The sequence below is a fragment of the Harpia harpyja genome, chromosome 15, assembly GCF_026419915.1.
Source record: "Harpia harpyja isolate bHarHar1 chromosome 15, bHarHar1 primary haplotype, whole genome shotgun sequence".
NCBI classification, from domain to species: Eukaryota; Metazoa; Chordata; class Aves; order Accipitriformes; family Accipitridae; genus Harpia; species Harpia harpyja.
In genome coordinates, this window is record NC_068954.1 from 20,885,226 (window position 1) to 20,913,153 (window position 27,928).

Consider the following 27,928-nt stretch of genomic DNA (forward strand, 5'->3'; position numbering starts at 1 on the left):
TATTCTTTAATCTGAGAGGGAAATAGGATTGATAGCCTATTTTTGTTTTGATCCTTATCAAAATCAGGAGGGCTATAAACAGATTTTCCATTTGCATATAATGTTCTCCTCTCAAGCATTTTTTAATAACAGAACAAAAAGTGTCCAACGCAAACTAAGTTATCTCTCTTAGTTAAGTTTAAGATTTTGCACATATCATTTTGTAAATCTTATTGTTACACCCTAGCAAACAAGCCTTCAGTTTTATTTTTGCTTTTATTTCCATCCTGCAGCCAGGAAGGTGGGAGATGGATAACGAAAATTCTGGATATTTTCAGCTGTCTTTGCTCTTACAAAATATTTTATTTAAAGTTAATGTTCTGAAAGCTTTTGCATTCAGATTTAAGTGCACTAGAATTAATTCATAGAAGACTGTGTATAATAAAAAACTTGCATAATCTTTAAAAATGGCAGGAATACTTGTAGTTGTGGTACTAGATTTGAAATCTGTGTAATTGCAGCATTTTTGTCAGACGTGAGTGTGACATATAGAGTTCTTTGCTAATGCCCTGACAATATGCTTTCATACATACATTATGTCACAAGATAAATGTTTTTAATTAAATCATCACATTATACAGTGTTTCTATATCCATGTTAGAATTGGCTAATTATATGTATAGAGAGAGGGACACATGGCTATAAATGAAGCAGTAGCTTAAAGTTTTTTTTTTCCTTTTTTTATTAAAGATCTTAATATAATGTTTATGTGTCATGATAATTTTTTCTGACACAAATTAAAATTGAAAAAATGGAAAGCCATTTCCTACATACTCTCTCTATAGCAATGAAGGGATCTCAGGGAAATCCTCCAAGCTGTAATAAGCAGCAGGGTACCCAGTCTGCAGGCAGAGATGAGAAGGACATGGTTGGGCTCGAGCAAGCAGAGGAGGCGCCCTGGTGTCCTCCTTCCTGCTGCTGCTCCAGCAGTTCTTCATAAAGAATTTGCCCATTTGCCCCGCATAGGACAACACCTTTTGTATTAGCTGCCTATTAGTGAGTGCTTATTACTTGGCATCAAGTAGGGGTAATGACTGGGGATGACTTGTTTTGGTGTTGAGTATCCACAACTTGATCTGCAGACTGCCACCTTTTGAGGTGCATGACGGGGGTACATAACGTTGTCTTGGCAGCCCTACTTTAAATCAGTTTGATTTAGAACAGTTTGTGATTCTTCTTAGTTTGATGAAGCAACAGAATCTTTAAAAGTCAAACATATGCAAAAAGAAATCTGAATTAAGATTATTAATCTTTTATAAAATTGATGAAATGTAAAGCCTTAACTCTGCTCCCCATATGTCATTTTGCAATAATTAGAAGACAAAAGAATAAAGGAAAACTGCACTTAATGTATTTTTTATAAAAAAGTTACAGTTTTAATGTCAGTGCATGGTTTGTTCTGAACAAAAACAGTCCCTTCTCTGAAAGGGATTCCTGTATTTCAAACAGAGTGATATGAAACTTCTTTAATTGACTTTTCTTGTAAGTTGCTTGATGTTTAAGGTCAATGTATTTGAAAGCTGTATTGTTTGCTGAATATCCTGTATGAATTTCATATTCCAAATATGTATTAATGCCTTTTAGTGTTTATTGCTTTATTTATTTTATAAACTACTATTTTGTAAACTTGCAATGAATTTATATGCCCAAATGTTGCCTTGCCCCATCAGGGTGCGTTAACAGAGAACCCACAGTTTTCGTTACGGCGCACTGTCAGTACTAACTTTCAGTAGGGCGTTCTGGAGTGCCAGGAGCTGCCACAGGAGCATTGGATTGTATGGGACAGTAGCAGCTGTGTAATGTTTTTTAATATTTATATATTTAGAAGTTTTCACTGGTTAGATAAAAGTATTGTTAAAAGTTAATTTTCAATTCTAAATTGGAAATAGTTTACTGTTGTTAAGAATGGGCAGTCTAAGGTGGGGAGACAAATGGACGCAGTTAGTTCAAATAAAGAATTTATTAGGAGCAGAATTTATTTCTGTCCAGACAAAAACTGTCTGCAGCACAGTTCTCATTTTCTTTGTCACAGAAAAGAAAACATACAAATATTGTATTTATTTACATGCCATACACCTAGATCTTACAGATTTTCATAAAACCTTGTTCACGTAACGGCGCATAGGAAGCCTGCTAAGCGACTGTGTATATGCACCCTGTTTGCTGCGTACTGCTTGGCATGTTTCCTGACCCACAGCGGTTTGCGATGCTGTGGGACCCCGACCGTTCCCAGGCGCTGGGATGCAACTCTCAGGGGCATCCAATTGCTAAATTGTCAGCGTGCTCCCTGGCACGCTCTTGGCCCACACAGCCTCGTGCTCTGCCGAACATTTCCTGGTCGCACTCCGTGAATTAGCACAGAGCAGATGACGTGGGGCCAGGAGAATAATCCTGGGAGTATTCAGTTTACTAGGCGTCGTCGACATGTTCTTTTGTTTGTGTTGTTCAAGGGAGATGTAATGCTTCAAAGTGATGGGCTTAGCTTCTGTGGGAGTCTGTATAATTGAAGTGTATTTTCACAACTTAAATCGTTGAGCTGCAGAGGGTTGCAAGAAGGAGGAAAGTGGCAACCGTTAGTATTTAGGATGTTTTTGTGAATTGACAGACAAGTGTTAGGGCTTTATGTAGAAAGGAAAGGTCGTTTTCATTGTAATTACTCTTTTTCTACATATGTACATACACCTGGCTGTGTTTGAGAACGAGAGCCAAGAGATAACACTGTTAGCAAAGACTTTTTGGAGGTCAGGCAGAATTTCTCTGAAGGAAGATGCTTAGGTACAGGACCACAACTTAAGAGAATTCAATAGAAGAAAGCAGCAGTAGCATACTCTTCCCTAAAAGTAGTATTATGCTGTCTAGGCATCATTTTAAGGAGTAAATATTTTCACTGTGAAACACATAATAAAGGAGACAATCTGAATTAGGAGTTAGCTGTACTGGATTTTTATTTGAAAAACTGAATGCATGACATTTCGGTTTGGATTATTATGCAAAAGTTATTATAGTACCCTAAAATCCCGTGCCATCATCATAGGTGTTTGCATAATTTTTATTGGTTGTTTTATTTTTTCTTTAGAGATTAGGGAGGGGACAAATGACAGTCAGCAACTGGGGTGGACTCCCTCAGTCTGCTGGTTTAGCCTTTTGCTGCACTCTGGCCGGTCAGTGGAAGTCAGGCTCACTAAGCCCCAAAGCACAGCATGCAGCCAGGATGCAGTCAGTTTGTAAGAGCAAAACGGGGAACAACGAAAAAGGTGAAAGTGAAATGAATGGGCATGGAACAGGCTTTTGTGAGTAAAAAGTCATGTGGCAGCACGGTTGGGCAGGAACTAGTCTGAAAAAAAGGGACAAGAAACCTCATCATGCTGATTAACCACACATTATTTCAGCAGCACAAAGTGTCTTTGAAGGTCTGGATCATAATGGCCTGCTTGAGCTACCCTTACTAATTTTTCAGTCTAACACAGTCCTCATTCCTGCTGTTCACTCTCCGAGGGGATGTTTCCCTGCACTCCCCTTGCTGTTATGCTTTTTCTCTGAGCTCCTCTCCTGTCCTCTGAAATGCGGTCAGTTCTCATAAGCTGGACATGGGGTCTCCACCATGGGAGGATGACATTTCAAGCCCGAGAAATGGTACTCCTGTTCAGTATGGAATATTTTGTTTTCTACAATGGTATGGCAGTGGTGACTGAGGCTTTTTAACTTTTTTTTCATCATCTACTGAAACCTTAATTATCTTTGAAAGATCTGGTGGCTGTCTGATTCTTCCCTGTCTCCTTGCTGTTTGGTTATTTCCACTTCTCAGGGATTTATAACTTCAGGCTTGTTTCTAATCTCAAACATCTTCCAGAATAGTTACAGCCACTCCAAATTTGCTAACATCTGCAAACTTGAAAAGCTTATTTTTAGTTCTACCAACCTTGTCTTAAAATATTTAGTACCTTATGGCAGATTTCTGCCCAAATCTACCCAATACAACCTTTCAGTTCAATAACTAGTCTTTGCTTATCCTCTTTTTCCCAACCAGTTGAACACTTGGTTTACAGAGATTTCCTCTAAACCATATTTCTGTGGTTTGTTTATGTGAATGGCCTGTATCAAAACCCTTAAACTAATGTATGCAATGTATACTCTATTTCCTTTATCCACTTGGCTTATTATCCTGTTATATAAGCAAATTAAGACAGTTTGACAGAATTTCTTCTTGAGCAATTTACAGTGGTTATGACTTAACTTTTCTGTGTACAAGAAATACCTCATGAAGTATAATTATATTAATTTAGAGAACAAAAGAGGTTGTGTGTTCTTTATTTTGAGCAGCATTTGTGATCAGCCTCACTCTTTATTTTGGGGGATTTTGTGCTGAAAAATTAATGAAAAAACTTCAAGTTAACACTTAGAAGGGTTACTTCCTTTGAAGAAGGAGCTCCCCTTTGAAGGAATGTACCAAAATTGTAATCCTACATTTTAGTAAGATTACCATTGTTTTTAATCCAATTTTAACGTAATTGTGGTACTAACTTTAAACAAAACGTATAATTAATCTTTATAAAAATGTATCATCATCATAGCTTTCTATGGTATCTACTTAGAGATACCAAATGCACTGAGCTCTAGTGAAAATTTGGGTGCTGTGCTTTATTACAGCTCTTTTTTAATACCTTTATGCAGAATGAAAATGAATGGGTAGGATTTCAAACGATGTGTTATTTAGTCTTAACAACTTCATATGAGAAGGGCAATAGTGTCAGGAGCTGGGATAAAATATCACTATAAGCGGCGATAGTAAAATAATATAAATTATTTTGATTGATGTTGTTAATCCCTAGTTATCCTAGCGATTTACTGCAGAATGGATTTGATACATCAAAAGGGTGCTCATTTTGATGCTGACTCAGAGGACCGGCACCTTCATTGCATTCGTGAAAGTTACGTACTTATTTATCAGCTTTGCTTCACTGTAGGGAATTGCTTTTCATATGGATGAATGTGTGGGGGTTTTTTTAGCTAAAAAGACATTCTGCATTCTGTCTATGCCTAGTTTGGGTAAAGATTTATTTTTAACTGTGGAACTTTAAAAAAGAAATATCGATTTGAGAAGTCCTGTGTTGTTTAGGAGCTAAATATTGCTAGTTGTAATGGTATTTTGAGGCTTTTGAAAAATTCTCAGTTTTCAATATTCCATTAATGAATATTGGATGTTTGCACTTTTGATTATTTTAATCAAAATTAAAACACTTCCTTGAAAAACAATAAACTTTCAGACAATCTAGAAAAAGCTCTCAGTAAAGTGGAATGTCATGTCCAATGATGCTTACAGAGGGATCTGCTGTATCTTCTCTCAGTGCAGGCTACGACATTCAATGCTCGTGTAGAAAATGTCGGCACCTGAGATTCAGTGATTCATAGGCAGCATCTCTCATCAGGGACATGTGTGTTTCGTGTGTGATAAGTGAGTATTTCTTGTGTGAGTGATGAACAAAACGTAACGCTGTTTAGCTATAACTGAAGAAGGTGCTTTGGTAAAGAACAAATTCAAGCTATGACAATTTGTGCTTCTAAATCTGGAAATCTTCAGTTGAGCTGGGAGTTGAGTAATGGGGCTGTCCTGCATGTCTACAGGCAGTTTAACTACGCATCTAAATAAGGGATAGCAGTTTGCATCCCTCATTTATTCCAGTCACTGATCAAATATTTTGGTGGAGTGTAATGCAAACAGAACCACATGTCTAATCCTTTCCTTACAATGAACAGTAGGACACATCCTAAACCACTTATGTAGAAAAAGTCCTTCTGAGGCCATTATTCCAGAGCTGAATAAGCCCTGTTGGGCTGATTCATGAGGAATGATGCTTAAGTACGCTCTTTGCAAAAGACTTCAGGCAACTATACCCTCCATTACGTACAGTGGGGTTATATGGGATTAGTATGCAGCTGACTTTTTGTCTGCTTTTCTGTATTTCCTTTGACTAAATACCAAATTCCCAAGAGACTTCTTGATGCCATATTACCCGTTAAAACGCAGTGCATATTTATGTTTTAATTAGGACTGCTTTTGGCGCAAAGATTGAAGTTATGACATGTTTATGTCCTACTTTTGAAAGCAATTGGTAAGTGTGTGTTCTAGGAAGGACAGTGCAATAAGTGTGATCACAGTCTTTCAGATTTTACTTACTTTCCGTTTGCTTCCCTTCTGTTCACTTGCCAGAGACCCTAAGGTCCTGGTGTCCTTGGTCTGCTGCTAGGGAAGAGGACAGACCTGCCGCCCTTCTTCCTTTCCCCTGGTCCTGATCTCTCCTTGCAGTCCCTCTCTCACCTGTGTGGCCTCCCAGGAAGCCCGTTCAGTTTGCTAATCAGGCAGAAAATTATTTCCTGTTTTTTTTTTTTTTTTTTGCATGGGTTTATTGCTGGTCCTGAGTTTCTGAGCCACTGGGAATACAACAGCCAGTGGAGGCAAGCAGCAAGACCGTGCGACTCGGGGCCAGGGGCGGACAGGAGGTGGGTGGAGGTGGAAAACTCTGCCGCCTTCCTTCAGCAGCAGGGAGGTGTGAGACTGGCGCGGCCATGGCGTTTCCCCCCGTCCCCACGCTGCTGCCGCCTCACTCCCTGTCCCTGCTCGCTCTGCAGCACCTCGCTTGAGAAAGTGGTTTCATTCTTCTTGGAGAAGTTCTAATTAGGCTATAGATCTAACAGGAAACTGAAGATGGTAAAATCATATGAAAAACTAAGAGAAAGTAAAATTAAATAAGAGCATAAATAGCTTCAGGCAGCTGGATTTACAGGTTTTAAAAGCAGGACAACGTAAGGCACTTAAGCCTCCTTACCCAAAACAAACGAATGGAGTAGCTTAAAAGTCTTGAAAGCTGTCTCTTTTTCCTGAGCTTTTTTCTGATCCCAATTTTTCTATATCTGTTTATTTACAAGCATTTTTATTTCCATGGAGTCAGTTCAGTTTAGTGAAATACAATTCATCATCCCATTACAAGTTGCTCCACCGTGGAAGAGAACATCCTTCATGACCATAGGTTCAGCTTTGATGCAGCCTTCAGTATTGACCGCTGAGGCTGGGTTTGGTCAACCCTCTGCTTAAACTTGTCAAACAGTGTCTGGGTTTGTTTTGCCTTCTCCTTTGGTCAAAAGCTATGGTTTGTGGATGGAGGCTGGTCACGGTAGTCACAAATGACTTTTGCTTAGTTCGTTTTTTCACATGAAGAAATACATAGATGTTTTTTATAACATGATTCTTCTTTCTTTATTCTACAGAGACCTAAGATTTAATAGGATTAAAGAAATCCAGCCTGGAGAGTTTAGACGGCTTAAAAACCTGAACACACTGTAAGTTCTTTTTCAACCCTAAGGCCCTTTCCCCTTTTGATTTAATATGATTAATTTGATAATGTGTCAAATTTGCTCACTTATCACAGGTAAGTAGTCTCACAAATTTCAGCTGTAGTATTTACACAGGTGAGGGAAGTGGGGTTCAGGCCCAAAGGATTTGAAAGCAAAACCAGCTTGATTAAAATAAAAAAAGAAATTATTTACATCCTCATTTTTTATTAACATACTTTAATTGGAGGTATGAAAAATACAGGGCTTTACTGTATACTTTTTCCAAACTGTGCAAAATTACTTTGGTGGAATATCACATAATAAATCGTGGAGTTACAACAAAGCTGTTCAAAGGCTCAGATGTGCAAGTGTGTTGCAGTTACAAAAATATTTGATAAACTAATGTTTTGAACTTCCCTATTCTAACGTGCTCACCAGGACTGGCAGAAGTTGGAAGGTTTTGTTCCCACTGAGCTGCCTTTTATGGAGGTCTTTGTTATCATATATGTTTGTGAAGAGAAGTCTGTGTTTTTTAAAAGACTTTTTACAAACTGTAATGCAAATAGTATGTGTATTATAGTTTTAAGTTAGTATCTTCTTTGTCATTAATTCAAACATCACTTTTGAGACAAATGCATGCATGTTTCTCTTCTCTAATATATTAGCAGACATGAGGAGGAAGTAAGATGGTTATTTTTACTTTTAAATGTATGTAATTTATGTATATATTACAAATTTGACTGTTTTCTAGAACAGAAGTAGTGTGTGAACTGAAATACAGTAGTGATATCAGTGAGCTTTGGATCACTATTATCTATTTATCTTGCAAGCACATAACAACAAATGTATTGAGACATCTTGTAGTGTATATTCACACCAGAATAAATGATAGGATGTTCCCCCAAAAGTATGTTGTCCAAATCTGTGCTACCAAGATGTTTTTACCAGCTACCCCTACTTCCAGTCACTTTTGATCATACCTCTGTTTGCAGTTGATTCCCAGTTTTGAATTACAATTTCTGTCAGATATACAACCTCAAGTTTTAACTGTCCAAATCACTGATCTGAGATCCAGTAGTCCCGAATAAAGACAGGATTCGTTAAGTTTGGATTCCCTTCTCTTCATAAAACCACTGCGTGAGGGATGAGTGCAAATCTGTAAATACAGGCAGTTGTGTTCCTGTATGATGTAAAGGGCCCAGTACACAGAATATTGCTAAGCATCATCTAGGAACATTCACTTTAATGCCCCTGCTAATGACAAATCTTTGTTAACAGTGATTTTATCAATTTCAAACTGATGTGTAGACTTGAGACCAAGATTTTTTTTCCCTTCATCTTTATCTCGGATACCTACAAAAAGCCACATTGTATCAATTTTTAGATTTTTTTTTCTTTTTTTATTTCTGTCTATTTTTTTCAGAGTTTTCTCCTGCAGGGTAGTGACTGAGCAGCTGTAAGCACATCACTTATTCTTCTAACAGTTACGGTTAGGGGAAAAAGTGTTTTGTTTTGTTATTTTTTTTAAGTTTTCCTTTTAATGCTACATTACACCTGCTATTACACTTTTTTTTTTTCCCCCTAGTGTGCCTGTATGTTAAAATCAATGGCTGTTTATTTCTTTTTATAGGCTTCTAAACAATAATCAAATCAAAAGAATACCTAGTGGGGCATTTGAAGACCTTGAAAATCTGAAATATCTGTAAGTTAAATGAATGTCACTTTTTGCATCAATGTGTAACTGAACTTCTTCAATGGGAAAGTGTTTTAATCTGAGATTGTGTTTTAATCTGACTCAGTATATCAGGAGATAAACTGCTTTGAAAAACTGTGAAATTAATTTATGGGATGGGGGCAACTGTGAACCTTTGTTTCTATAAATAGGTGCTTTGAGATTTGCTAATATAAGACTGTGATATCTGTAGGCAGTAGATTTTAAATGACTTGCTAGTTGCTGTTTACTATACGCAACTTAAAAGATAATATAAAAAGGGATATGTTGAAAGGTTTAGGAAGTCACCTCTTTAAAGGTTCACCGAAACCTTCATACAGGTACTTTTTAAGTTTGTGTTTTGAAAAGTGGTTTAAAAGCAGCTAGTCCAAGATTTGTGTCTGCAGAAGCTTGTAACTTATATAAGCTTTTTAACTGCTCCTAAATTATTCACTGAATGCTGTATAAATTCATAAGAGAAAAATCAAGTCAAAGACACAATAGAAAAGTACCTGTATGATTTGCTGTAAGTTCTATGTCTTCAGGCACCCTGTATATTTTAAGACTAACTCCTTCCATTTTTAACAAATATATCAAGTGTATTAATTATCCGAATAAACAAAAGGCATCAAAAATGTTATTTTTATCTGTATAAAAGACTAAAGCTGAATAGTAAATTGTCATGGATTCTCAGGTCTAGTCTCTGGAGTCCACCTTATGTAGTGTCGCGTAGAAAAGTTTCACTCCGTTGTCTTGGAGTATTGATCATTGCTTGAATGCTGTACAGAAAAAAATGGTCACTTTGAGATTTCATTGTTTTAGAAACAATTCAGAAGCCTTATTTTCCATCTAGTTTTCAAGAATGCAGCCTGAATAGCTCTAAGGAGGTGGGAGAAGGGAGGAAAACAAAAATCACATAATTTTGTGCAGACACATTACCTGGTTTTCCAAGCTGTGTTTGATTACACTTCCTGGTCTCATTTTTAAGTGTATTGTCTTTCAGTAATAAAATTCTTTTTTCTATATACAATAGCAGGAAAAAGAATATTGAAAAAACTATCCCAAATGAATTATTAAAGTCCATGATGTTTGTATTTGTTACAAGATGTGTTTGTATGGTGGACCTGGTAGTGGAGTACATCAGGTCTGCTGATTCAGGATAGCTAAGCTTCTTTCCATAGTCAGCCACTGTGCAAAAATACTAGTTGGTTCTTATTAGTTCTTTGTTTTCACATGCTTGCCTTTGCCTACCTGTAGTAAACCTGAGATAAAACTCAGCTATGCACTCTGTTCAGTTCAATAAAAGAGTGAAAAGAGATAACTATGATTTGTTTTCATATACATGTAGTAATGTTTGTCCATATTTATGTTGTTAAGAGGAAGATCTTTTCCTTTTCTCTTGTTCCCTGGAAATTTGAATATAAAGTTCAATGTGGTAGGTCATTCAACTGCAGAGAGCTCTTCTTTAAAGCCATCCCCCATTTTGCTAAAATAAACTTTAAGATCTTTTTGCCTGTTTCAATGGCTGTGATATAAATGTTTAGCTTTAAACTATACAGCCTTAAAGTTATAAAAATGCTGGTACTGGTCAGATAATCAATGCAGAAAGCTTAAATGTACCAAATACATACAGTTCAGCTGTGAAGATTTCAGCTAAGTACATGCTAACTGTATTCTATGGAACAAAGGGAACAAAACAGACCATTTTTTTTCTCAATAGGATCAACTGAAGTAGAAATTAGGAGGGAGAGATTGTACAAAAGTTAGAAATATTGTTAAGAATTCTTATTATAAAGCCAAATCATCTGGAATAATTGAGGTTTTATATGGCCTGATCCAATGGATATTTGCAAACCTAACTTGTATTGTTGTGTTTCATAAAATGAGATCATTGGTCCATAATGTTAGTTGTGTTCTTATGAGAACTCAAGTACTGGACTGCAGATGGTTCTGAAAATATATAATTCACTGAGTAATTTTAGAAAGCCTGTCATTTCTCAGTGGCTTTTATTTAGCAAAATATAAGCGTATATAAATATAAAATGTAGAACTATTAGTAAATATGAATATTTGACTATGTATAAAAATACCTGTAACTATATAGTTATATATAAAATATGTAAGTATAAAACATGATACAGTATATTTATTATAAAAAAAAAAGCCAGAGTCTGAGAGATTAGACGTCAAGGCCCATTCTTGTATCTCTGCTGAAGATCAGTATTGTGCTTTCGGACAAAACTTTTTTCCAGCAAGTGTCAAAGAACGCCTAGAATTTTCAAATGGTTCTTTGTACTATTTCTGAAATTGAGCTTGGAGTTTTATGAGGTATATGTTTTCAGAATTCTCTATCTGAAGAACAAATTTTGGCAAAAAGTAATGATACTTCCTTAATTTTCTGTACATTAAAAATATTCATCATTGTAGAAGTTGGTCTTTACATTATAAAAAGAAAATTATGCACATACAATTTTGAAGCTTATTTATAGGAATATTTGTTATCTTGTTGTCTTGTTCTTTATGTAATTGAAATTTCGACAGTTCTATAAACAGTTTTGCGTGATCTTGCTGTGCTGTTTGTGGCAATAATTTATCTTTGAATTCATATACTAAAAGTTGGAAAGAAATTATTATTACTGTTTTGCTACGAAACAAAGAGAATACTTTTTTTTTTTGCTGCCTTTCTGCCTTTCTGTCTGTCTGTCTTTATTTCGCATACCTTAGTGTTGGCAATATGGTTCTTTAGTAAGGATCAAAAAAGCATTAGTAACTTGGACCCAACCCATAATATAGTTTATATCTGCACTTCAGTGATTCTGTATAATGTTTTGGGTCTTATGTTCCCCTTCTGCAAAGGGTACTGTAAACACTCCTGTCTAAAATAAACTTTAAAAGTTGTCTTCATATGAGCAAAATAATTGGTAACATGTTTGTAATTTGTTGTTCCTGATACAAGATGTATAGGTATATGTGTACATGATGTATATGGTACACTGAATATATTTAATTGACTTCCTGTGAGTTATTTAGTTTACTGACTAGAGGTGGTAGTGCAGAAAGATGAGAAAGAAAAGCTTCCCAACCTTATAATGTAGATGCAGGCAGATTTGTGGCAACTTGGTAGGGTAATCCTTCCTGATCCTGAAAGTCAACAGTTTATTCTCCAAGAGAGAAGATAATTGGGAATTGAAGGTAGACACATACTACTGTTTTAACATGTAGGATACTAGAAGATTTGGAATCAGCAGTGGAAAAAAATGAGGTTAAGTTAAAAAGAAAGAATTTAGGGAGGAGATGTGGAAAAATATGAAATACAGATTAGTGATTAAAAAAACCTTTCCAGTTAAAGAGAAGGTACTTGGTCAGAGCATTACAGAGCAGTAAACTAGAAGCTAGTGTGAAGGAAATAAAAATGGAGAATGAAAATAACTTTGGCAACAACATTGAGACGTTCACTTAGTAAGAAATGGAGAGGTGAGGAATCAGACATGACAACATTGCGATAAGCATATGATAAATGGAAATTAAGATTGTATGAAATGTATCAGTTCTGGAAATACTAAAAGGGAACATGCAAGGTTTGTTTTGCCTTTGGTGAATGAAGTAATAGTGGTACAAGATACATTATAGGTATGCCAAAGTGCTGAGTTGCTGACCTCGCCCTTCTAGAAATGGGATTAGGTCACTTTTCCTTCTGTGCCTTCTGCCACTGTTGCTGTCGTGGTCATGTTACTTTGTCCTTTGACAAGCTCCGGTCATTCTGGATCTCATTTCTTTTCAATTCATGTTGCTAATTCCACTGTCTCCTTTATGTTTCTATATAAATCTCTCTTTGCTGTATTTATTTACTTGTCAGGTTTAACTCTACAATGCCTGATATTGCTATTACTTTTTACTTTTTTTTCCTTCTGGTTCCAAACAAATACATCTGGACCTTACTTGCCTTAAATCACATGACTTTTAATACGGTCCATTAAAAAAACCAAACAAACCAAAATTATCCTCATAGGGGATCTAGCAAACTTTTTAATTAAAACTACTTTTTTTCTAATTTTCTGATAACTGGTTACCTATTTGTTTTTTTCATTTCCCAAGTATGTGACCAGTACCTCTAGCCTCTATCAGCCTTGCTTGCATTTCTCGAAAAATGCTGGGTTTTTCAACTCTTCTGAAAACAGTTAGTAGTAATTGCCAGAAAATAATTTAATGTCTTAGTATAATATATCCCTTTTTCATCTTAATCCACTAGTTATTCATTCTTTGTAAAATATAATGGTTTAGTTCTGTAAGAGAACTTTTAGGTAAATTAAATGATAAATTACTTTTTCCCTAATTATACTCTAAATCTGTTTTACGCTAATTAACTGGGATAAATTTTGAGAATGTTTTTGTTAAAGATTAGTGCAATGTTTACAAAGTTTTACTTGTTAGGCACAGTAGCACTTTAGAAAGACAAATATTTTTTGTGAGTGCTACTTATTTGTATTTTGTATTCTGTCATCTCTCTCCATTAGGCAAATATTTATAAATTTTTCTTTCTGTTAATACCCTCAGGGAAACATCTACACAATTAAATGAAAGTCTGGTTAACACATCTGCCATAGGACATACGTGTTTGTAGCCTTGGGGTTGTTGGGGTTTCTCTGTGGAGGGGGGACGTGATGGACTGAGGTCAGTTGAGTGTCCTGTGGCTGAGGGTTTTCTGATCCAAATGGAAAAAGTTGTGGTTTAAAGCTGAATCCCAAATAAAGTCCCACTATGGTGGCTTGGTTAGAGCTCCAAAAGGGGACATGAAAGGCTGCTCCCTTCCCTGCAGTATGGTGGTAAAAGTTTGCAAAACTACGAAGTCATTATCGCACCTTTATTTTTCTCTAACACACCTTTATTTTTCACTCTGCCTTACTTTGTCTGCAGAAGGTAAATAAAAGTAACATGAGTGATTCTGGTAAAACTTTTTTTTAAAAATTGGATTAATTCAGATTTCTTGAATAAAATTGTTCAAATGCCCACAAGAGATACTTATCTGAGATTGGTTATTAAAACCATCTTAGCCCACTCTGGTTCACTGGTCTGATCAGAAGTTTCCTACTCAGAGAAATAGGAGGAATTTCCACACTGCCAAGTGGAGTGTATTAAGAAAGGCAAATAACGCTTTAGCTGTTCAGTCCTTGAAATTTTCTGAGGAGTGAAAAGAAATGGTGCATTCAAAATTCTCGCTGGAAAATAAGATGATAGGAATTTAATATCATACAGAGAGGAAAATTAAGAAGAGACAAAATTGTAATGACTATGATCCTCAGATGAATCTGATTCAAAACAAATATTTGAATACTTGTGAAAAAATATTTTTTTCAAATAGAATAAAAACCAATTCCACATCCAAAATGTGTAATACATCTACTTTCTCTCTTTTCAAATTATTTTTAAAGTTTTTACAGTAATTTCACATGAGAATATTTTTTTTCTAGTTTAATTTGTTCATAATTTTGAGCATTTTAAAAACCTCAGAAATTTTTCCTTCCTTGTTATTCTGTTATTGGAGGAACTCTGCTTTTTGTTCAGGTGCATATCTATGTTAATTAAGCACACCTGAGTCTCTGTATATTAATGTGTTGGAATCGCAGCAAGCAATGCATTGGAAAACTAAATTTAAACTCAAGGGAAGGATACTACTCCATATTGTCCCTCAAAGTTGTCATGAGTTGAACATCAGGTATGCACAACTTTTTTCCTTGTTAGGGCCTATTGTGAAATGTTGCCTGTTGTCAAGTTGATGTAAAAACTGCCACCAACTCCAGCAGAGCCAGTATTTATCTGTTGCATCAAAAGAAGTTTGCAATATTTCCAGTAAGTTACTGAAAACAGTAATAATAGAAAAGCCGAACCCACTACTAATAAAATGCCTGCTAATAAAGCCATTTGTGGTCCAAAGTCTCTTCATCCCTTTTTCATAGAAATCCGTGCCTGATTAACTGAGTTTCAAATCATTTGTCAAATAATTGTGAGAAAGTTCTTAACTGGAAACCTGTTCCTAACCTAACACAAAAAGAGGGTGACTGACACTGAACCCCAAAAGTATTTTCATTTGCTGCCTCCATGCAGAAACTGCAGTCATCAGCTAAACTGTGTGATTTTTTTCCAACACCCTCTGACTAAACCATCCTTGCTGTTAAAAGCATTATGAACATGAGCATGTACACTGATCCATCCCCACTTATTTTAATTCTGTAGAAAAGGTATAGACAACACATGTGAACATACTGGTAGCCTGCATATGTTTATTCTGTTTAGAGTATCATTGGGGACCTAATGTCCATCTTCTACACAGTTATAAAACAAACATACAATGCTGTTTTATGAATGCACTACCAATATTCTAACTTCTATTTTTTTGTAAATATTCAAAAGGTGACTCAGGCGGAGTTATAGAAATTCTCAGTTTGTTCTCCAAGTCCAGTAAAAAGACTTATTCCATCATAATTTGAATATTTGTACCAGTATTCAGATAAGATATTTTAAAGAAAGCAAGAGGCCAATGGCATCCCTGGTGTGTTCTGGTAAAGGCACTTCTGATGCAATTCTGTCCCATTGAGTTGAATTTATTTTGACTTTGGCAAGCCCATCAAGAAACTGAGGGGCAAAGAAACAGTAAATAGTAACAGTGAGCACTGGGAAGCCCAAGACCATCTGGGTGACAGCCTGAGGGCCTACAAGGCCCCAGACTTTTGTCTTTCCTGGCAAACATTTGGGATGAAATCTGAAGGACAAAATATTTTTATGTGTATGTGTTTAGTTTTTGTTTTGTATTTTTTTCCTAATATGTAGTTGAAAAACTGTCTTCACGTGTCAACTTAATTCTTCTTTTCCACCTTCATGTAGCTCTTGTTTGTGTACTAATATTACTGATTGTTTCTTGTTTCAGCTATTTGTACAAGAATGAAATCCAGTCAATTGACAGGCAAGCATTTAAAGGACTTGCCTCTCTAGAACAACTGTAAGTGCCTTTTCTCTTCTGTGCTGTCATCTCCATGGTTCCCCTGCAGAGGAAAAGTGCACGCCTTGATCCGTACATCCTGCCTGCATGCTCTGCATGTCCGCACTCCCTGGGTTGTTAGGCAGAGAGCCTCATAATCATTTGCATGTGAAAAAACACAATTGATCTCTGTGTCAAATTCCTCATTTCTATGTTTGTCTTTTATTTGTGATTTGCATTCCCGGTGTCCCTATATATTGTTACATAGCTTTGACGAAGAAGCAGCATTATTGTGGAAAATGTTGAAAACTAATGTGTATTGCTTAGAGAGAGATTCTGATTTCATTTCTGTAGGTGTAATAACATTGCAATTCCTTTGACTGCAGCAGTGACTTTGTTTTATGCAGCATAACTAAAGCTGAATTAGCCTCCTGAAGTTTAACCCAGTTTTGTTATATTTTAATACAAGAAGAGTTTTTAAAATTAAAACCTTACTATTATGGATATGTGTTAATAATTACCATATACAGATGTTTAAAAAGTAAGAAAGTTCATTATTTGTAATGTAGATGCTTCAGTAATGTCTTCTAGAAAGACTGATTAAAATCATACTCCTTTTCCTGTATAATGACTGAAGAATAATTTCTATCAAAAAAAGAATGAAAAATGCAGTCCTTAGCATGACAAAAACTGATTGTATTGATACCATTAAGTTTATATTTTGTCTTATAATCAGAAAGCATTGCTATACATTCATTGTGGTAATGTTTAGAAAAACAGAGAGAGCTATAAATGCATAGCTATTTCACAGTTTGGCTGCCAAATAACAGTACTAGACCAATGAGTTTTGTAGCATATAAATTTTGGGGGCTGAACATCTTTCTTCTAGGAGCAACATAAATTTTGAAACTCCTGACAGTTATTGGTGTATTACAAATTTTCTATGATATGTACCAGTTTCCTTGTTATTATAAACCTCTCGTGGATATTAGTGGACACAGTGTGTATCTGAAATGAAATGACACTTCGGATGGGTACAAAATCATAAAAGCTCATTTTAGAGGGCAATAGATGCCTTTTGAAGGAAGAGCTTCCATATAAAACAAAAGTGATAATTATAAAACATATATAAATATGTCATTTGTTTCCTTTCTCTTCCTCTTCCTCCTACTCTAGAAATGATTACTGCAGCATATTGACAGCAACTGGTAGGGCTTACTTGCATGCTAATAGCAATTCTTATTTTCTTTGTAGAATTTTAAATATTGAGGTGCGTTTATTGAATTACTAATGCTTCCAAAATAATACTCTTCCCCATGCCACAAGCCTGATACGCTGCAAGTGGCAACATTTGTCCTTTTTTCTTTTGCTCTACTTCCTGTTGATCTATGTTATGACTGAAAAACATGAGTCACTCTGGAATATTAACACCTCCTGAATGTACTTTTCCACTAGGTTGCAGTTAAGTGTCTCTGCCTGCGGTGATACCACACTGTATCAGCTTAAGCTCAGATTGGAGACATCAACATTATTCTGTATGAAATTAAGTTTTAAACAGGGTTTGAGTCTCATCTCTAGCCGGGAAGTATGGAAGCAGAGCCTGGCACAGTCACTGCTCAGTGACTGCCCTTTGTGTCACGGCATCGGTTGCCACAGGTAGTGCCTATGGCTGGTCTGGTGAGCTGCCGAGGGGGTTTACTGCCCTGCTGGCTGCGTATCAGAAAGCTCACTTCTTTTAGAGCCCTTTTTCTGGGCAGAGCTTAAAAAGAAGGCTTGTCAGGTGGAAGAATGGGAGCGCAGGAAGCCAGTGGCAGACCTGGAAATAAATTTAATGGAGCGTATTCATTGAGATTTGTAGTTTATGAGAGATTTGTCATTTATGCATCCTTAGCGTAAAAATAGGTTCTGACTCTACAGTCTGTTTTGTCACTTTGTCTTTGGAGAAACACTGTTCATAAGACAGAAGTTAGTCTTTGTGAACAAGTTTGCAGGTCCTTCAACTTCAGTTTGGGACTGTATCGACGACTCAGTTGATTTTTCTGCACTTGAGTCTTCTATGGCCTCAAGTTATCAAACGCATTTTGCTACTGGATGTGTTGATTCAGCCAAATGCTCTTCTCAATGCTCAGCAGAGTTCTCAGAAGTAGATGCTGTGGTCCACATCTCAGGGAAAGTCTTGACTCATAGTAATTTCTTCTAGTTCAGTGAAGCAGAATGAAACTGATAGTTGCTTTTTTTAAAAAAACCTGAAGAGCAAAGCAAACACTTTTCTGGGTTTTTTTGTTTGTTGGTTTTTTGTTGTTGTTGTTGTTGTTCTTCTTTAAGAGAAACTGTAAATATAGTTTGATTTAGGAGACCTGTTGCATATATAATGGAAAAAACCCCAAACCCAGTATTTACTGTGGCTGGCAGGATCCTTCTTAAGCCTCCATGGCAGAATTTTTAGCTGCTGATGTAGTAGAAATATCTTTTTCTTTGGAAATTTCTGCCAAGGGAATAAGATCTTTGAATCAGATCTTGAAACTCACTTGTGCTAGAGTAAATTCTGAAAAAACTTGGCAGTTTTAGATGCTTGAACGCACTGAGCCATACATATTTCGTCACCTAACTCTTCAGTCATGGCAGGGCATGAAGGGAGAAAGTCAGCTGATGAAAAGTAGCCGCTTAGTACCAGTTTAGACCCTGTTAAATCTGCAAGACATATGTTTGGGTCTGGCAAGCACAACACAAAGCTGCAGGAAACTTGCATTTTTTCGGAGCAGCAGCCAGAAGGCAGCCAGAGCACCCGAAAGGCAACGAAAGCTGCCTCTATATGCTTGCACTTAGACAACTGGTATATGCCTCTATATGCCTGTGCTTAGACAACTGAATCCCACCTGAAATATCACAAGTAACTGGCTTGGGAGGTCATGAGTTTGCTGTATCTGGATCCCAAGATCGAGTTCTAAAGGCACTCTATTTCCAGATATGTGTACATTGCTTTTCTTCCAAATATCTGCTATATTTTTTGAGAGCTCAGCTTATGAGCTGTATGTATCAGAGACAAAAAGTGTTCACTGCAGTCCTTAACTAGTGGGATCCCCAAATACTAATGGAATTATTTAAATCTGTTTACCTAATCTTAGTTGAATACTAATTATACATTTTCTTTTAACGTTCATATTAACATACTAATTTTGCTCTTTATAGGCTGTTATTAGAGGTATGCTGTAGTTTATATACACATGTACATATTTGGGGGGAAATTAATAGATAAAAATGTTATCTTCCATATAGTGATGCAGCTTGTTATATTCATTTTATTTCCCTCAATTCAATTTTCAGTGTCTTTGAAATGTTGCTATGAATTTTTTAAAGTTTTATATTACAAAGAGTTCCTGGTTTTTGCATAACTGTATGTGAGCAGTTATGCACATTTAACACAGTGGAGCCTGATTAAAGTCTCATTGCTGCTAAAAATTCCCATGGTAAAGAATAATGAAAGAGAAGTAATTAATAAACAAACCAACCAACCCAAAAGGTATGAAAGGGGCCTTGAGAAGTACATTCTTACTATTCTAAAATAAGATCAGCTAGGGACAACAAACCTAGATGACTGGAAACAGATATTTATCTAGCCTTATTTTAAAAGTCTTTAAAGAGAGGATTCCATAATGTCCTTAATTATCTTGTTCCAATATTTTATATCGTTACTGTAACATCTTATTTAAATCTCTTTCCTTGTGGCTTAAGCCTGTTACTTCTTGTCATACCCCTGGGCAGGGAAAGTTCTTTGATAAATGTGGGAAAAATATGTTTGTTCATTCTCTTTCAAATAATCAAAAAGGCAAACATGCTATTTAAATATTCAGAACATAGATTATATTCAACTAATGGACTTTAAGTACTTCCCCAAAGATGTCGAGATACTATTAGAAATGAACAATTGGTATATATGATAAAAGTAATCCTCTACAAAAATCCTATACTACAGAAGATATAATCCTAAATATAGTGCTGTGAAAAATGCCACTGGGACTGAATTTTACTGTAAATGTTCACCCTCCAAGATTAATAATAACAAAGAGAAAGTCTGTACCATGCTTATTCGATCAAATCTTTATCTTCCTCTAGGTGTGTTTGGTTTAGACTTTTTTTTCCTTTAAGTATTTCCTTTCCTTCTGTTTCATCCTTGATAGTGAATTCAAAATTAGAAAAGGAAGACACAGAGGTATTTAAAAATCACTCTTGCATGCTTTTTATTTAAATTTCCATTATGAAAGTCTTTTTAATATCAAATTCATTACATCATACTACTATTTTTAAGAGCGTTTTATACTCTGAACATAAAAAATATCTATAAAGACATGTCAGTGTGAGATTGTTTCCTGAATTTGATTACCTTTAAAGTGAATTTCCCGTCCAAGAAATTTTCATATTAATTAAAATATTAAAAATCCTTTAAAAAAGCGTTAATGTTGTACATAGAAGAAAAGAACGTAAGTGATAAACCTAAGTGATAAAATTTGATTAAAGTGTAGGTTGTAAAGCCGAAGATTTTTTATTCTTTTTATTGTAGACTTACAATGCAATCTGGTTTCTGCATCTATTTTCTTAGAATTACACTTGCTGCTAATTACTTTGCCCACATATTTAGTACCTTGCTCTGTTCATAAATTGCCTGAGAAGTTGCTCAGGGCTTTTTTGAGGTCATAATTTAAAGATCTGCAAAACCCAACTAACTTGTCTTATGAAGCAGTTAAGAGTATTTTCCAGTTGGACTTCATGATTTGATTTTTTGAGCTACTTTAGGCAGCATGATTTCTGATGAGGTAAAGTTAACTGTTGTACTATGCTTCAGTGCCTGAATTATTGTAGTTGTATCTGTGATGATTTGAGGTTGTAAACAAGGCAAGGTTCATAACAGAAGTATTGTTTTAATTAGACTGATTAATTTGGTTGGAAAAACAAGATGAGTTTTCAGGCACAAAAAGTATTCTTTACATCTGTACTTACAGTAGTCTTGAATACTAAACAGCAGTTATGAGCTGTTGCTTTGAGTTTAATGATGTATACATACATCATTTAAACCATCTGAGAGAGGTGTCCTTTCTTTTTCTCTCTGCTAATCTCACCTCTGATCCATGGACCTGAAGAAGGGGTTGTGTGCCTCAATGTGCCTGCTTTTACCAACATTGTTTGTTGCTCTAGTAAGAAGTATGACTTGTACCTACAAATCTTGCCTTGTCAATGCCAAAGACGTACAAGAGATTAATTTATCAGGAAGGTAAGGAGATACGTTTGCAAGGTGCTCATGAATCGTAAAAATGCAAGTAGAATTAACAAAGTTAAAAAGGAAAAAATCCCTGTTGGCTGCACAAGAAGTAGCCTATGTACTTTTTTTCCAAAATCCAAGCTGCTTCAGAAGAAGTAACAAACCCTATAGTTGTGCCTAGTTTTTCCCTTCGTCCTCTTTCACTGCAGCGATCCCCACCTTGCCTTGCCCCCTCCCAAATGCTGCTGATGCTGGGCAGTTGGGCGAGCAGAGCCCTGGCTCCCGGCGAGCTGTGCCTGCCCACCTCGTGGCCGGGCCCTGCCCGCGGGGCCAATACCAGCCCCGTCCTGCCGGTCCTTCCTCGGGGCTGAACCGGACTGAGGTCTCCCTTCCCTCCGCCGGTGACTCGAATGAACCTTGCAGGAAGTATCTGCCTTTGAGATGTCTGGTTTTTTAATTTAGATGAAATTGGCCTGTTTTTTCAAAAGGGAGATGAAGACTGGCAGGCATAGCGTGATGACGGACTTCTTGTTTCCTTATGCAAAGAGGATCATACTCTATGCTCGCTACAGTGTGTGGCCACGCGTTGCACTGGCAGTAAGCAGACTTGATGCTCCGATGTGCCTGATCCCATCCGTGCTGATTTATTGGTTTTTTCTGTGGTCCCCATTCATTGCTCCCTGGCATCGCTTGCTGGCTCGTGCTTGGGCCGTGCTGCTGCTGGCGGGGGATCTGGGAGACTGCCAGGCACGTGCCTGGCTTCCCCGCCGCACACGCCTTCCAGGGCTCGCTGCAACGGCTCTCTGCCGTAATCGCCGCTTGTTCCCGCTTTCCTCTCTCCGCGGTGACCGTTCGGCTCGGATCCGGGAGTAGAGCACATGCGGTGTTCCAGCGCAAGGGAGTTCCCACATCCTTTTACTTTTCGTGCTGAAGGATTGATTTTTTAGGAGATTTGGGGGTCTGAGATTTTCTTTTTGTTTTTAAATGATGGGCTTTTTCGCTCTTCAGCCCACAGTGATTTCTATATATGCACATTCTCCAGATGTTCCTGGGTTTGTCAGAGGTCAAATAGGAAACTTTAGGAGGTTTGGATACATTTGGATATGATCAGGATCCAAAGTCTATAAATCATTTGCACAGTTCCTTGTGCAACTCTTATCAACTACTTCTTGCTTTCTCATCTGCAAGGTTATGGAGTACCTCCACAACATAGTCAAGACTGAAATGATCCTGCCTTTGCTGTCCATTTTCACAGCAGTTACAGATTAATAATCTGGTTAATTGTCTTGTTACATTAGACTTTTTCAGTGTAATATTTGTTGCTGTGTAATATGAATAGCTTACATAAGCATCAACAGAGCATCAAACAGAGCACAGCTGTGGTGGTTAATTGTACACCAATTGCTGGGAAGCCCTTTGTCTAAAAGCAGTTCAGTCAAACTTGGTTTCATATTATGAATTTGTTTGGCTTTTGAGCTTTTGAGCGTGTTCATAGCTTAAAATGTCAGTATTCATGGACTAGAGCAGGTTACTTCTCGGCATCTTTTGAAATTTTCATTCAGTGTGATAGCAATGAAAACAGGTGCCCACTAAAATGTTATTCTGTTGGAAACTAAATGTTTTCTAAACAACCTGCAACATTTTCCTGTTAAAAATCATAATTTTTTTTCCATAAATATTTATTCAAGTATGCAAACTAATGAATATTAGACTTGGCAAAAGGTTGTTCAAAGTAGTATCTCCAAAATCTCTAAAGTAATGGTTTTCAAACAATTTTTTTTTGCACACATTCGGACACACACACACACATACACTATAGTGGTCTGCAAACCCTACTTGTTTGTCACGTCTTGTATTTCTCAGATTCAAGTACAGGATTCAGATGATAACAGAAGAAAGTTAATCCACTACATCACTATCACCATTTAGATGTGTAAACAGTGTGTAAACAATAACAAATGCTTAATAATATTTCAGCTTCATTAAGAAAACTGTTTCAGTATTTTTCTTTTTGTTTAACATATTTTCAGGTATCTGCACTTTAATCAAATAGAAACGTTGGAACCTGAATCCTTTACCCATCTTCCAAAACTTGAAAGGCTGTAAGTTTGTTTTTCTTGGGGTAAGATTCAGAAGTCAGCTTGCTTCTTTGTTTGAATTAAATCAAATGTTTGAAACTGGAAAATAATATTTTTATCATTCCCATAGATTATTTTTAATCTAAATTTTTTATTGTAACTACTACATAGTCTTTGCCAAGAACACTTTGGTCAGGCTGACCTTAGAGACATGCAGAAGTGAGCATTGCCTGTGGTATATTTTTCTATTATAAAACTATTTCCCAAAGAGCTGTGATCAATGTTTGGCCTAAAATAAATATTATGAATGACGAAGTAGAATATTTATATTATGACTTTTTTTTTTTTTTTTTGAGTTTCTCGTTTGAATGCTTATGAACTCCCTTCCTTTTGGATACTTTGTCTTCTTATGGCTTCTTTTTCCCCATATGGACACACCAAATACACTGTGGAGGCCACTTAAAAAATAGCAGCCAATGAATTGCTGAAAAAGTTTCATTTTCTTTTTAATTTTGTAAAATTACTTCCTCTTAAAGGACTTTCAGAAGAATGTAAATGAAATGAGTACATCTCAAAGTCTGAATTATTACATGCATATTTCTGTGCTTTTTAACAGATTTTTGCATAACAACAGAATAGCTCATTTGATTCCTGGAACATTTAGTCACTTAGAATCTATGAAGAGACTGTAAGTAAATTGAATTATTATTGAATGAAAGAAAGTTTAAATAACCTAATTATACTGTATCTCATCCTGCAATATTTATCTTTCTTGCAAATGCCTTTCATTGTGTAATTATTTTACATATTAAATAATTTTTCCTAAGCTGTGCTCTGGTTGTTTACATACATAGATTGAGACCATTGCTTCATATCCTACTGTCTTTAGTGACTGACTAAACCCTTTTGTTTGTTTACTGTCTTGGAATTATTTGTAATCATATGGTCTTGTTTTGTAGACTAAATAATATACATGGATCCTTCTTTGTTTTTTTGTTTTGTTTGGGAGTTCCCCCCCCCCCCCCCCCCCCCGTCTATGTTTTACTGGGTGATCCTTCAATGTCTTTCATTATTTGATTATTTTGGTATTTTCTTTTAATTTTTTTGCTTGTCCTTATCTTATGATAAAAACGTGGTTATAAAAAGGTGCTTGATGGTTTAAGAATATAAGTATTACTTTCAAAAGCAACTCCAGAAGCCAGTTCTTGAAATGCCATTAACTTGGAAAATTAGAGGCTTCTTAGTCCCTCAGTAGCATTTGAAAACTGGAACTCAATAAAAGTACCATAGTAAGGTGACTTTCAGAGGATTTTCTTTCCCTCACTTTGGATCTCCACTGATCTAGGATAAACATTCTTTAAATTATCCACGACTGCCATTTTGAGAAGGGCACTCATGCACTCATACCCCTCCTTGCCAGGGGGGACTGCTGAGGGTGTGCTGTGCAATGAGTCACAGCACTAGCTCTACCAGGAAAAGAGATCTCAAGGGACATAACAGGAAGGTTGTCCTGCTGGCTTAGGACAGTTGTGAAACCATACCTTTAACTGTGGGCAAAAGGCAGAATGAAGTAAATTTTCATGACGTATGCACCTTCCAGTAGTAGGTGCTTCACTCATACCTCCCTTAAATTCTTGTGGAGTTCAAGCGAACAGAAAGGGATGCTTCGTCACATAATTCCTAGGTACAGGGGAATTTTAATAGTGGCTATGAGTGGAACAGGACACCAGGCTAGATGGATCTCGTGTCCTCTGACCTGGGACAGCTTATCCCTGAAAGTCGCATCGTGACTTTCGTGTTCTGGATTTGAATTCTACCTGTAACATCTGATATACTGGAAGACATTTGTACAGTAACTTTTAAAATAGTTTTGCTTGTTCTTGCCTATTTTTCGCAGGAGAACAGGGAAGAAATAATATCTGGGCATTTGTACAAGAGGTTAAAAAAAATACAGAAAGACAAAATGATCAAAAAGTTCACTACCCCCAAAGATACACCAAACTGAGGTTGCTTTGCCATGCAATTTTATTTCCAATCTATATATAGATATATTTAATGGTGCAGATTTCTGTTCTTAATGTTTTTATTGCCCTACAGGGCCCTCCACCAGAAAGTGCAGTGCTCCACGTGGTAACAGGGCCCTTCACTACTGGAAAGAAAGTCAACAGAATTTATGGGTTCTCGTTATCTGCAATAGGCAGGTGTTTTACAAAGTTACTGACCCACTGAACTCAATGAGAGCTTAATGCTTGAATAAAACTGTGGGTCTTTGTCTCAGTTGCCCGATCGGCAAAATGGGAAGTTGTAAAAATGTCATGTTAGCTGTGAAGTTACTACAGTAACAAGTATTAAAAAGAAAAAAATGTGGGGAGAATAGTATAAAAGTTCCTTATTTAAGCAAAGTTTGTATAACATCTAAATAAAACCTGATTTATTCACTGAATGCTGGGGTTAAAAAAGAAACGTTATTTAGACGTTTACTGTGTTGAACACAATCCTGCCTGTGCAGTAAAAATAATAGCATTTTTGTAATAAAGGCTACCAGAATGCACACAAGCACGTGACCATCACCTGTATTCCATATTGCCCCTTGTCTGTATTCACAGATAAAGGCGCTGTTGGTATTGCAGAACCATTTTAATCCTAGCAAAATAGTTGAAGCTTGCTAATAGGTGTTTGTGGGTGCTTCTTGTTTTGTGCAGGCGTTTGGATTCAAACGCTCTTCACTGTGACTGTGAAATCCTGTGGCTGGCGGAGCTGCTGAAGACATATGCAGAGTCGGGTAATGCTCAAGCAGCAGCTACCTGTGAGTACCCACGAAGAATCCAGGGAAGATCAGTGGCCACGATAACACCAGAAGAACTTAACTGTGGTGGGTTTGCCACTGCCTGATGGCTTCTTTAATGTGTTAAATGTACCTAAACTTTTGTTTTGTTTTGTTTTGTTTTGTTAGAATTTGTTTTGTTCCCTTTGATAACACCAACCACCTCTGGTCAACATTGGTTATTTCCAGAAATTTCCTTGTGTTCCTTCCCACTTGTCTGCTTGTGACAGAACTGATTGCTTTTACGCGTCAGCCTATCTTTAATGAAACAAGTATAGCCATGTTTGAAATTTCTCCTTGAGGAACTAAATGTGATTATCCGGAAAGAGTTTATTTTTCCTTTTTATATTTCAGTTTTGATCACAAAAATATTGTCAGCTAAGGTCTTTGGTGTTACGTTAATATTGTTTGGTGTCCTTTATTCCCTTCTGTACAGGGGAAAGGGAAGAAAGAAGCTGTACAGGATTGCTCCTGATTTCACAGATCTTATTGTTAAAACTCTTGTTGACATTATTGGAATCGGGGTTGGCCACTGAATTTCTTTTTTACTCAGCTATACTTACAAGGAGTGCCCTGCACAGGCACTGAAATCCTCTGCCATTGAAGGATTAATGGATAAGCACTTTCATTATAATCCTTTTGTTCATCTGTATTCCTTCAGCCTAGGGGTGCAAAGGCTTGGCCCCATGGGCACCCTGGGACTTGGCCCCACACCTCTTCTGTTCTGAAATCAACATGCAGATTTCTCATCAAGCTATGGGTATTTGCCTGCCCAGCAACATGATGAGGCCAAGATATAAAATAAGTAAATTGTCCTTTTGGTTATGTGTTGGATATAATTCTTATCATGAGAATTATGACCATAAGCTTCTACAAGGTTCGTGAAAAAGATAGTAAAAAGGGGATTTGGTGCAAGAATAATTCAAATGGCATCCTACCAGCTCTCTGCACATCTAAGGAGCAGGAATATGCAAACTGCAGGAAGCAAGCTCGACAAATTATTCTGTAGGAGGCAGGTTAGGCACTGATATTTATCTAGAGGAAGTTATTTTAAATGGCACTTGTGCTTGCTGCTTTAAAGTTTTTCTTCATAAGCAAATTGAGCCTCTGTTCAAATAAATAAAACGGCTACTTTAGAACCTGATACAAATTTGCACAATCCATTTCCAGTCTGCTAAAAGTCCTAAGGAACAATGGAAGAGGTCAGAATGCCCGCAGTCACTTTTGCACAGGGAAAAGTATGTTTGATCCTAATTAAGCGTATAAATATTTTAAGCTAAAACATTTGTGAAAAATTATTTTTCTACAAGGTGTATGGAAAATTTTTAATTTACCATTCTTTAGTAGTTTTAAAACAAGTAAGAGCTCCTTACAGGTTTTATTGTTGATACAGAGAGGCCAAGAATTACATCAGAGCCTCAGGATGTGGACGTTACCTCAGGGAATACAGTGTACTTCACTTGCAGAGCTGAAGGCAATCCTAAACCAGAAATTATCTGGCTTCGAAACAAGTAAGTTTAAAAGAGGAAGAGAGAAACTTGATGTAACTATGTTTGGGTGTGTGTACATTTCTGGGTGCATGTCCACACGCATTACATGCTAATATATGGAATAGTTACAGCAGAAACATATTACGATTAAAAGAAGTATATGAAGTAATACTGGCACAGATCTGTTTTATTAGTAATTCTGAACACTTAAGAGCTGATAACTTTAGAAA

General features: G+C 36.5%; 1 protein-coding gene across 2 annotated transcripts in view; it reads left to right on the plus strand.

The window, feature by feature from the left end:
• PXDN (peroxidasin) overlaps positions 1-27,928 on the plus strand; it is an 89,432-nt gene that overhangs the window by 21,225 nt on the left and 40,279 nt on the right. Inside the window, exons 2-8 of one of the 2 annotated variants that reach the window (XM_052809753.1) lie at positions 7,303-7,374; positions 8,999-9,070; positions 16,002-16,073; positions 23,337-23,408; positions 24,001-24,072; positions 26,087-26,256; positions 27,602-27,719. In XM_052809753.1, the coding sequence (XP_052665713.1) occupies positions 7,303-7,374; positions 8,999-9,070; positions 16,002-16,073; positions 23,337-23,408; positions 24,001-24,072; positions 26,087-26,256; positions 27,602-27,719 (648 nt within the window). The remainder of the gene's footprint in view (positions 1-7,302; positions 7,375-8,998; positions 9,071-16,001; positions 16,074-23,336; positions 23,409-24,000; positions 24,073-26,086; positions 26,257-27,601; positions 27,720-27,928) is intronic. The other variant, XM_052809754.1, reaches the window with a different exon arrangement.